We start from the raw sequence: 11,986 nt of genomic DNA on the forward strand, positions 1-11,986 counted from the left end.
CAATGCGCTTTCGTGGGGATTTCAAAATTGCATATTGGAAAAGTGAAGCCCTGCCCTCCTGCGGTTTCGAACAAAACTTGACGGCGTGCTCCGAACATAAAACTGCAGCGCAAGGCTTTCCAGGACATCAAATGACGATCAGGGCTATCATAGATCAGTAATTCTCAAAGAAAAGGGCAGACTCACCCTAAATAAACTTTGCGTTGAAGATTTTATTTAACTCAGAAAACCAAGCTGATACAAGACAAGAAGACAAGTATGAATAGGATTGTGCGTCTTACAGATGTAATTCAGAGTGATCAGTTCCCAAAAACTTGTAAGGAGAATTCACCACCACCGAGAAACATTTATCCTCATAAAATAACTGACTAGTTCTGCAGTCACAAATTTGCCACTAAAAGGAGCAATAATCAGATAAAAAAAATAATATATTGAATGCAGTTTGGACACCCGCTTTTGTTGTCACTGAAAAAAAAAAAGAATTGAAAGGTTGTACGTGCCTGCTAACGGCCAACCTGAACACAGTTAGCTGCACGAAAACTAATTCCAAACAGCTACCTCCAAATTGAGCACACCGTCTTGGAAGAATTCACCACATGACTTGAACTCTGAAAGGGGGCCGCTGAAGCGCATCCACTCTCCCGGAAGAAACGGCTCTAAGGGCGACGCGCTTTTCTTTTCCAGACAGTGGTTTTGATCAGAGCACGGATGCAGCAGCACCACCAGTGAGATCTCTGGTGGTGAAACGCCTCCCACAGTGTCGCCCCATTTGATCAGCACTTCCAAGGTACCCTCCGAGGCGAGCGTGCCGAGAACCAGGGTAAAGTAAACTTCCCGCCGGTGCCAACGGGTACCGGCGGCAATCACATTAAGGTCAAACTGACCTGGTTTGAACAGTTGGTCAGTGCCCCTAAATCTGAAGCGGTACGTCTGCGCAGCCGACGGCCACTTCCGTGGGACCGGCCCCAGCCTGTCGTCGATGGTCTTGTTGAATCCAAACGGGATGAGCTCGCAGCAGCAAGCAACCGAAGACGCGGGACGAGGGATACCCGAGCGCAAGTCCTCCATGTAGCGCACAGTTTCGCTGGCCAAGACTTCCAATTTGCGAAGAATGTGCTTTTTTTCCATGTTCCAAGGCATATGCGTTACGTCTACCAGAGCTTCTTTCGAATTCTCTTTCTGTCCAGGCGTCCCGGTCTCGCTTACGGTTCCGGTATCATCCGGATCCTCCGTATTGGCCTTAGTCTTGGTACCGCACGAGTCCGCGCTATCTTCCGGGGCATCGGTCTCTGGGAGCGTATGGATGTCTCCATAATTCCTCACATCTTCCGGGGTTCTGGTCTCTTCCAGGGATTTCATATCTTCTGAGGTCTTGAAACCTCCTTGTGTCTCCATTTCTTGCTTCAGGGTAGCTGCTTCTTCAAGGCTTCCAGCCTCCCAAGTCTCTTCCAAGACATCTGAGGTTTCGATACCTCCTGGTGTCACAGTTTCTTCTTCCAAGGTAATCGTTTCTTTAGGGCTTCCAGCCTCTGTTGGAGTCGTGGCCTCCGTCGTAGCGCCATCCTCTTTTGCAGAGGCATCTGGTGGCTGAGGACTACTGCTAACCTCATGTTCGATGGACTTATCTTGACCCGGGACAGACATTTCCTTCATAGATGGCCCCTCATCACCTTCATCTGCTGGCATCAAGACCTCCGCCGCAGCAGCGCTCTCGTTTACAGAGGTATCTAGGGGCTGATAACTATTAGTAACCTCCTGTTCCATGGGCTTATCATCTTGACCCGGGACAGACATTTCCTTCATAGACGGCTCCTCATCACCTTCATCTGCTGGCATCAAGACCTCCGCCGCAGCAGCGCTCTCGTTTACAGAGGTATCTAGGGGCTGAGGACTATAAGTAACCTCCTGTTCCATGGGCTTATCATCTTGAACTGGAATAGAAATTCCCTTCATAGGCCCCTCATCACATTCATCTGCTGGCATCGCGACCTCCGCCGCAGCAGTGCTCACGTTTACAGAGGTATCTGGGGGCTGAGGACTACTAAGCTCCCGTTTCTCAGGCTCATCACACTGGCCCGGAACAGATATTTCCTCCATCGATGCCATTTCGTCACTTTGTTGCGGAACAGATATTTTCAACATAGATGTCGCCACATCAACTTGATCCAGAACAGATATTTCCTCCATAGATGTCGCCTCATCAAATTGACCCGGGACAGACATTTGCTCCTCAGTGGTCGCCAGGTCGTCTCGCATCTTCAGGTTGTTCACTCGAAGAGCGCAGGATACTTCCTGGAGCTGCATACCGAGGTTCTGCGCCGTCTTCATGAGCTCTCTCATCTGGCACTGAAGAGCCAGTAGCTGTCCACCGAAAGGATCCTTTGCAAGCGGCTCGAAATGGGCCGCGTCGCCTTGCTCCAAAAGCTTCATGGTTGCTGCTGAGACCGCAGCATGACGATTGCACCCAGCCCTGTAGTGCCTGGGTAGGTCTTTCTGGTGGACGCTGTCGCCGCAGCCTGGACAGGTCACATGGTGGTAGGAGCAGTATTGCTCGTAGTGCTTCAGCAGATGCGGCAGCTTACCCACGAACTTGCAGCCGTGCTTGTGGTTCCAGCAGTGAGCCTAAACGAAATGGTGAACAACCAGTGTCAGAACAATCATGGCATTCGACTCGTGAACAGATTACAAGTAACTCGCACCCAGTACAACGCAGAGCGCGGAGGCGCAGTCACTACCTTTAATTAATTTTTTTTTGTACATCAGCGTGTATTCATGTGAATGGGAGATAGGGAAGCATCATGTCATCACTGATATCTTCGGTATTAGGGAAGTTAGCTTAACCATTTTTACGGCGCGGACAGATAGGTGGATCGAAAACCGATCGTTGGTGCGTGTTTTGAAAACAAATACCTTACCAAGGTCTTCTAAACTTAACCATTACAAGGTAGCGGTGGGAGTTAGCCAAAAAGCACGAGTAACTGTACAGCAGCAGCAAGCCCACTGTAGGACACTGGCCTCCAATTAAACGACCTTGTTATTTGCCGGCTGCGGCCACTTCGCATCCACAAACTTCCTTGTCTCGACCACCCGGCCAACCCACGGCCGGTCCACGCTCCGTTTCCTTTTCCATGGAATCAACTTATGCTCAGGGACAGTTTTCTTTGAAAGTTATGTCCTCCTTTTTCCTGTCCGTCTGCTAGCGCTGTTTTTCCGTTAGGCTATGCAGAGAAGGTTATTACGGAGGCGGAGCTTTTTTTTTTGCACTGGTTCCGCGTACCGTAGTGCAGGCATTTGTGGACTCAGTTGCAGTTTCAGCTTCTGTTCTGCGTTTACGTGGAAGCAATAGTTTCTGCAGCTGAGAATTACGCGGAAATGTTCCTTTATGTTACTGAAAGTCTATGTGAACATAAGTTCGTTAACAACCAACGCTGCATATGATATGCAGCCTCTTAAAAAATTTAGAGCACAGGGGGCTTCTTTCTGAGCCACACCGTGCAGCTCGTAATGGGGCATTCCCAGTGCTCCAAATCTCTTGAAGGTAAGGTGTTTTGCTGAGCTTTCATGGAGGCGAAACGAAGTGGCGTCCGTTTGGTTTGGTTTGGTTTTGTGGGGTTTAACGTCCCAAAGCGACTTAGGCTATGAGAGACGCCGTAGTGGAGGACTCCGGAAATTTCGACCACCTGGGGTTCTTTAACGTGCACTGACATCGCACGTTAAAGAACCCCAGGTGGTCGAAATTTCCGGAGTCCTCCACTACGGCGTCTCTCATAGCCTAAGTCGCTTTGGGACGTTAAACCCCACAAAACCAAACCAAACCAAACGGACGCCACTTCGTTTCGCCTCCATGAAAGCTCAGCAAAACACCTTACCTTCAAGAGATTTGGAGCACTGGGAATGCCCCATTACGAGCTGCACGGTGTGGCTCAGAAAGAAGCCCCCTGTGCTCTAAATTTTTTAAGAGGCTGCATATCATATGCAGCGTTGGTTGTTAACGAACTTATGTTCACATAGACTTTCAGTAACATGTGATGTGCGATGTCAGTGCACGTTAAATATTCCCAGGTGATAGAAGTTACTCCGGAGCCTTCCACTAGACCCCCTTTCTCTCTTTCCGCTTTCACTCCCACCTTCCTCCCTTTCCTTACAGCGCGGTTCAGGTGTCCACAGAGCAAGTGTGACAGATACTGCGCCTTTCCTTTCCAGTGAACCAATTATTATTATTATTATTATTATTATTATTATTATTATTATTATTATTATTATTATTATTATTATTATTATTCACTCCACGGGAAGGACTTCCACGAATGCTAGAGGTGCGCCACTACACCCTTTATTAGTAGAAGCCCTGGGCTCTAAACTTTCTACAGACTCCGCATAGTCAAAACCAAGACCGACTGAAGTAGAGACCTGCACAGAAAACGGGGTCCTATGGGACCGCGTGCGCCAACTTTCGTTACCTTTTTCGCCGTTGAAAGCGCTCGGTTTACCTGTTCGTCTGACATTATCATCATCATTAAATTATTAAAAAATATTAAACAAACCGTAACCAAATTTTGAAAAAAAAAAAAACTTTGTCCGAGTTATACTTCAAAAATTTTGCCTTTTTGTATTTTGGCGAACAGTGTTTATTTTTATAATGTTTCAGTGGACATACCGCATTTCGCTTTGTGCGACGGCACTGCAGTTACCCACTGGGCATGCTCAGAACAGGTGCTTGTGCATTACAGCGTGGACAGATAATTAAACTATAACGGCGAAGAAAAATGACAGAACTAATAGATCCTTCTTATCAGCAGGTTTACAGTAGCGCCAGGCTGCCCGTAGTGTTCTTTCCCTAGCGGCGAAGGTGATGAACTAGAAGGTGCGCGCTGGAGCGGTGCTATCTGTGCAGGTCTGTATTTCAGTCGGTCTTGGTCAAAACAAGCGCACTGCGAACGCGCACAGGAACCGGCGGACGAACGTGGCAGACGCGGCCCGCCGCCTAATATACACGCCTACGCTTTACGAGGTTGCTGACACCAGGGACCGTATTCCGAGTAGGCGTCGTTATTGAAAGTATAGCGCCTAGTATATTCTAGGCACTGTATTGAAAGTATCGCTATCCGATCTCGAGTCATCTGATTGGTGGAAACGCCGGAAAAGGAAGCGGTAGTGTAATCCGGTTCCGGTGTGTCCACCAACCAGACCACTCGAGGTCGAAGAGTTGATGATAGGAATTCACACGGTGTCTTAATCTGTAATGATTATATCGCAATATATTCTTGATGAAATAATAATGTTGATAATCCCGAATTTACTTTTTTTATTGTTCGATAGTCAGTTCGTAATATTTCGTAGTGGACTAGTTCGTTTCGGCTGTGTAGCCTCCACCTCGTAGCCACAGAAAGCTGTCACCGAATGCACCTTATCTTCGCATATACAAGCTCGGCCCATACCCACATTTTTAATGTGAAAGCATTCCTCGCCCCATGAGTGCCGTGTACACGAACGGCATGTCCTCACGAGTTGCTAAAAGAAATTCTAAGCGGACACTTTGGACCGCTAAACTGCGATGAGGCAAAAGTTGGTTGGTTGGTTGGTTTGTGGGGTTTAACGTCCCAAAGCAACTCAGGCTATGAGAGACGCCGTAGTGGAGGACTCCGGAAATTTCGACCACCTGGGGTTCTTTAACGTGCACTGACATCGCACAGCACACGGACGCCTTGCTTTTCGCCTCCACCGAAAAGCTGCCGCCGAGGCCGGGATTCGATCCCGCGTCCTTGGGAACAGTAGTCGAGCGTCGTAACCACTGCGCCACCCCGGCGGGGTATCTATTATGTGGTCCGAAGCCCTTCGCTACGGCACCTCTTTCTCTTTTTAATGCGAAAGCTTTACTTCGCTATGTTGCACAGATTTCTGTCCGCGGAACGTGTCCGCACACCGTGTCCACATATCGCGTCCGCAGACCGTTTCCGTATACCGTGTCCGCAGACCTTGTCCGCAGAACGTGTCCGCAAAATCGTGTCCGCAACAATTCGGACGTGGTAGAGGTTGATGAGTGGTGTCGATCGATAGAGGGTGAGATAATGTTGTGTCGGAAAATAATAAGCCAATAAGGTATTTATATAATTAATTAGAATAACTGGTTCACATGGAAGGAAAGGCACAGTATCTGTCACACTTGTCCTGAGAACACCTGAACCGTGCCGTAAGGGAAGGGAGGAAGGTTGAAGTGAAAGCGGAAAGAAAGGGCTGCCCAAGTGGAGACGTCAAGGATGTGACGTCACGCTACCGGAAGTAGAACCAAAAAAGGGCATAGGAAGGGATCGGCTCGCAATTTGGTTTGGTTTGGTTTGTGGGGTTTAACGTCCCAAAGAGAGACAGGCTATGAGAGACGCCGTAGTGGACTCCGGAAATTAAAAATAGCAAAGACTAAAATGGGTAAACAAGAAGTGGATGTGACGTCAAGCAACCGGAATTAGAGCCGAAAAGGGCATAGGAAGGGATTGGCGCGCAAATTTAATGTACCAAAGACTAAAATTGGTAAACGCAGTGAATTACGCAACTAGAAGCAACCAGAAGCAACCAACAGCAGCATCCGTGCTTTCGCATTACTCCAATGCAGATTTTGCAGTGCCATATTTTTTTCACTCCCACCTTCCTCATTTTACTTACGGCTCGGTTGACACGTCCGCGGAGATTTTGACAAATACTGCGCCATTTCTTTCCTGCAAACCAATTTGAAACGCCGCTGATGCCTGCTGTACTGCGTCTGCTTCTGTGTGCTGTGTGGTGGTGGTGGTGACAAACTTTATTAAGGCGAGCCTTGTTGTTGTTGTGGCTGTAGGAAGAAGCAAAAAAAATGCACGGGCCTGCTACTTGTTCTGTAGCTGAGCCACCTCCGATGCTTCGTACGGACAGAAGAAAGTAGAGAACAAATTACGAGGGATTTTAGCGACTAAAGTAGTGAAAGGAGAAAGCCTGAGGTTTCTTCTTGTATAGCGTTCCTGCCATCTGCAATTCCACATTTGAACACGCGCCAAGAAATGCCACGCGATAGTCGCCGCAAAATTCGATGACAGGCTAGCCCCCTATGCAAGCGGCGTTGACCTGCCAGTCCCAGCCCCGTAGGGCCAGGAACATAAGGTAAGATGGAGTCCAAAGTCAGACTCCGCCCGCACCACTAATGGACAACTTTCACAGAGCGCGCGTTCAAGTGTGGCATTGCAGATGGCAAGATGGTAGGGATGCATCCCGCCTCGGCCAATCAGAACGCCTCAAAAGCGGGACGTACTTTGTTCGACAGCATGAGCCATTAGAGGGTGATTTATTTATAGGAAGGGAAAGGCTCGGTAACTGTCTCACTTGTTTTCTGTGGATATCGCCTTAAAAAAGAAAAGGAAGAGGGAGAGAAAGACGCGCGCCGCAACAGCCGTCGTCCACCTAAGTGGTGGCGGGTGCAATGACGGCCTACAACAGATAAAAATTTGGTGGCTGGCTAGCCCCCCGCAAGCGGCGTTGACCTACCGTCCCAACCCCGTAGGGCCAGGAACAGCCAACCTTCGCTAACCTTCACAACCTTCTTTCTCCTCCAAGGCAAACCTTAATTGCAACATCCTAGTGATGTGATGGCTCTTGGATGCGTGGTGCGGTATTCGAGGAAGCGCCAAATGAAGGCGCCGCACGGACGCCTGAATCGGACGCCGACGGGGTCAGCTTATGTCAGCTTCGCATGTTGAACATATCTTTCTAGGCTGTCACGATGCTGTTTTTCTTTGGGATGTCTTGAAACGCACCCTGAATACAGAGTTATCTTTGACGCCTTTTGGAATACGTTTCCTCGCATGCGCCGAACCAGGTGAAGTGCCTTACGACCTGTTAATGTTGCTCTGCATGCACAGTGTTTGGCGAATGTATGCAAGACATGAGCTTATTATTGTGCATCCTGCTTATCAGTATTGCATTGAAAGCATCACCTACACACAGGAAGTGTTCGCGTAGCAAGATCCTCAACCTGAGTGGCTGCGAGTCCTCGACAAACTAAAATCATTTAATCCATTCTATCATCGTGCAGTAGCCAGGAAGTGATCGTTGCTTTTATTGTCATGCAAATGCATTTTGTGTTTGTTTGTGCTGCCAAGACGGTAATAAAGAAAAAAAATATGCGTGAATCGTCTGATGACATCACGACCGGATGTGACTGTGACGTCACATCCGGTCTGACGTCACCAGGTGATGACGTCATGGTCATCTCTGTCATTATCATAATCACTGTCACTATCATTAACTACCACTATCATTATCGATTACTATCTACCGCTAACTAGCGGTGGCGGTCTCTATGGCAACTGCGCTGGCATGACTCTAGACCACTAACACCGTGCTCTAGACAAGGGTTTCTCACGTGTCCTGAGTTGCTCAGCTAGGGTGCGACAGGACAGGCCGCCGGACACTGCATGAGGCATTAAAGGCTTTCGCCTTAGAAATGCCTCGAACATGATTCCCTCCGCTTCCTATCTGAGCGCAGAAACATTTACTCTACGCAGACTTGCTGACAACCCGTCCGTAACACTCCTAGCGTAAGGACGCCGAGGGAGACGACAGCAAAGCCAGTAAGGAAAAAAAAAACAATAAAAAAGTTGACTAAAAGATCAACAAGAATTTTAAGACGGGAATACAAAATAAAATAAAAATAACCGAATAAAAAGACATTGAACAAAACGAAAATTTTCCGAGATCACTGCAGAATTTGCACTGGAGAAATGCGTGAGCCTCAACGTTTTTGTGTTGCCAGCGAGATGTCAGCGGGATTCCGCGACGGACAGATACTACACTTCTTTCCTGTAAACCAATTACAGGACGCCGGTGAACTTTGATACGTTCAAAGGAATGACAAAGCGCGTTCCACTGAGACATATGACCTGAAGCTGAGAACCGAAACCAAAGCTGGCTGGCGGCCATCCTGGCTCTCAATTACACACTTGATTGGCTCAAATTAATTACCTAATTACCCACATAAACCGTTTAGTCACTTGCAGATCTTTCCTGACGCTCTATCCGATGGTGCCATTCTTTTTTTCGATATACCAAATAGTTCCTTTTTTACAGCTCCGACAAGGTCACACATGTTCGAAACCTGCCTACATAGCCATACAATGCTTACGCATTAATAAATACATAAAACACGCTGATAAAGGAACTAAATTAAGTGAATTAAGTATAAGTGAAGTTGGAGACGTCGAAGAAGCAACGAGACGCTGAACGAGCTCATCAGAGAACTGGGCACGTAACTCGCAACATTTTCGCATTTACACACCTAACGAAACCTAAGTGCACCCCTGCAGATTTTTATCTGCTGTAGGTCGTCAATTCACCCGCCACCGCTAAGGTGGTGGACGACGGCTGTTGCGGCACGCGGCTTTCTCGCCCTCTTCTTTTTATTTCTTTATTTTCTCTTCTGTCCTGAACTGGCAGGTCTCCCCTAATGGGGCTGGGACAAGTAGTTCTACGCCGCTTGCGGCGGGGGCTAGCCTGCCACCGACTTTTTTATCTGTTGTAGGCCGTCATTGCACCCGCCACCGCTTTGTTGGTGGACGACGGCGGTTGTTGCGGCGCACGTCTTTCTCTCCCTCTTCTTTTTCTTTCTTCTCTATTCTATCTTCTGTCCGCGCGAGGGATGTCGGCGCACGTTAAAGATCCCCAGGTGGTCGAAATTACTCCGTAGCCCTCCACTACGGCTCCTCTTTCTCTCTATCCATTTTCACTCCCATCTTCCTCCCTTCCCTTACGGCGCGGTTGCGGTGTCCACAGAAATCAAGTGAGACAGTTGCCGCGCCTTTCCCTTCCTATAAATAAATAAATAAATAAATAAATAAATAAATAAATAAATAAATAAATCAGCGGAGGTGGCTCAGCTAAGAGCCAGCACCAGGCCCGTGCATTTATTCTTTCCCTTCTTCCTACAGCCACAACAACAACATGGTGATTTATTTCTGCTCTCTTCTGTCCGCACGAGGAAGCGGAGGTGGCTCAGCTACAGAGCCAGTAGCAGCCCGTGCACTTCCTTTTCCTTCTTCCTACAGCCACAACAACCTACCAGTCCCAGCCCCGTAGGACCAGGAACAGCCATCCTTCAACACCTGCCGCCCTCCTGCAGGTAATAGGCTACAAGTTCAACGCGTCGTATTTTGGAACGCTCCTTGTTCATGCACGAGCACGGGTGTCCAAGCTTGCGCGCAGCGTTCAGAAGCAATACCGGACACACCGCTAATAAACGCTACCAGCGAGGCGCAAGCGTGTCGTGTTCTCTAGCGGCTCAAGCATACAATAATAGCATTTGCGTTCGTCACTACTGGCAACAAAAACAACTTCACGTTAATATCCTACGATGGTCCTACAAAAAAAAAAAAATAATTTACCATCCTTCCACAGAGCTATACGCAGGTGAACTACCGCTTTCCAGCATTTCGTTACGGCGAATCTCAGAAAACGAGCAAGTGCTACAGTAGTCAGGGATTCTCCGACTACATCGTTCTGTAGTATGAAAGCTCGGAGCTCACGGAGACCGAGCCTACGCCCATGCCAAGGTATGCGCATTTGAAATATCCGCTGCACTCAGAACTGTCCATTCGCATTTGAATTTCGACGGCAACGCCACAACCGCTGGGTAGGAGGCTGTTATTTGCGTCTTATGACCTACTACGTGCTTAATTTTCACCGCTCTTCAGCAGCACAACGTTGCATTCGATCAGCTGTATGTGTACATACCTATAGTAAAATGGCAAGTAGTGTTGTGCCTTGCATGAAGTAACTTCTATGAGGCTTTTATCACAAGAGAAGTAAACGTCCACTCACCTTCAGATTGTGCGCTTTCTTCACCGGTAGCTGCACGTTCTGGCATTCGTCTTGGATGAACGATTCACCGTCCAATGGGCACGCTCCCCTGCCCTTTAAGCGGAGGCTGCCGGCCAGACAGGATTCGCACAACGCATGCGAGCAGGGCAGCAGCACCGTTGTATTCGGAATCACGTGACAAAGGCAGCAGACGTGCGGATGCAGCAATTCCTCTGCGAAGCGCGTCGGTCGCCTGTTTACGCCGAGGTACCCATCACCCACTCGCTGTATCATCACCCGCGCAGGATTCACCATGTCGTTCCTTGAATTGTGACGCTGAAGTGCACACTCACTAAGCTTTCTTTCTCCAAAAAGTTGCGTACGAAAGGGCGTTCGCACACGGCAGCACGCAGGTCACCAAGTCGAGGAAAAAACTAGTACTACACCCGACACCGAGAACGACCGTTACCGCGTTAGCAGCGTCAGCGAGGCTGCTAATGATGGTGATAACAATTCTCGTGATAACGATGACAATGCAGATGCATGAACTTCTGCAAAGAAATATCAAGATGCTGCTTTTTAACAGACAAGCCAAGCAAGTCGCTCTGCCATAACGCTTGCTAGGTGATTTTGTGCTCCGATCTAATTTTCATACCCCTGTTGACAATGCCTAATTGAAGAGGTTTCATGATATTAAGTAGTAGACCCGTTTCTCAACGAAAGTTTGCTTTCGTTTTCGCCTGGCGCTCGCAGAGAGGCGCTGGCAGAGCCTGAGATTTTAAACCTAGTTTACACGAACAACCAAAGACAACTCCGTAACTTTTATTCCCCCCCCCCTCCCACCAGCAATGCAAAAGAAATAAAAAAAGGATATTGAAAGATGCTTGGCGCCGTTTTTGTTGCTGCGATTGTAGGAAGAAGGAAAAGAAAATGCACCCTGCTATACGGGCGTTTCGAGTGCCTTCGAACCGAATGTCATTCGACTCGAATGCCGAACGCGTGCTGCTCCACGGCGTGTTTCGAAGGCATTCGACTGAAATGTCATTCGGATCGAATGAGCTACGCGAAGACATTGAAGATTTTTGAATGCCTTCGAAACGCGAACCTAGCAAGCGCCGACCAATAGCAAGTCACCATCGCTTTGCTCCGCCCACAGCCGGGCTGCGAGGTA

General features: G+C 48.4%; 1 protein-coding gene across 1 annotated transcript; it reads right to left on the bottom strand.

The window, feature by feature from the left end:
* Nucleotides 1-201: 201 nt before the first annotated feature.
* LOC146178266 (uncharacterized) lies at nucleotides 202-11,287 on the bottom strand. The gene is made up of 2 exons (XM_084578073.1): nucleotides 10,837-11,287; nucleotides 202-2,622 (listed from the first exon to the last, which is right to left on the bottom strand). The coding sequence occupies exons 1-2, from the start codon at nucleotides 11,128-11,130 to the stop codon at nucleotides 541-543; spliced, it is 2,376 nt and encodes a 791-aa protein (XP_084434199.1). The 5' UTR covers nucleotides 11,131-11,287; the 3' UTR covers nucleotides 202-540.
* Between the last annotated feature and the right edge of the window lie 699 nt (nucleotides 11,288-11,986).

The sequence above is a fragment of the Amblyomma maculatum genome, chromosome 9 (genome assembly GCF_055883805.1).
Source record: "Amblyomma maculatum isolate TAMU_Amacu chromosome 9, ASM5588380v1, whole genome shotgun sequence".
NCBI lineage: Eukaryota > Metazoa > Arthropoda > Arachnida > Ixodida > Ixodidae > Amblyomma > Amblyomma maculatum.

Bases quoted from the DNA above. Each gene is read 5' to 3' on its own strand.
- LOC146178266 (XM_084578073.1), bottom strand. From the start codon at position 11,130: ATGGTGAATCCTGCGCGGGTGATGATACAGCGAGTGGGTGATGGGTAC. The intron at 2,623-10,836 runs GTGAGTGGACGT...CATTTCGTTTAG, and splicing joins AGAAAGCGCACAATCTGAAG to GCTCACTGCTGGAACCACAA.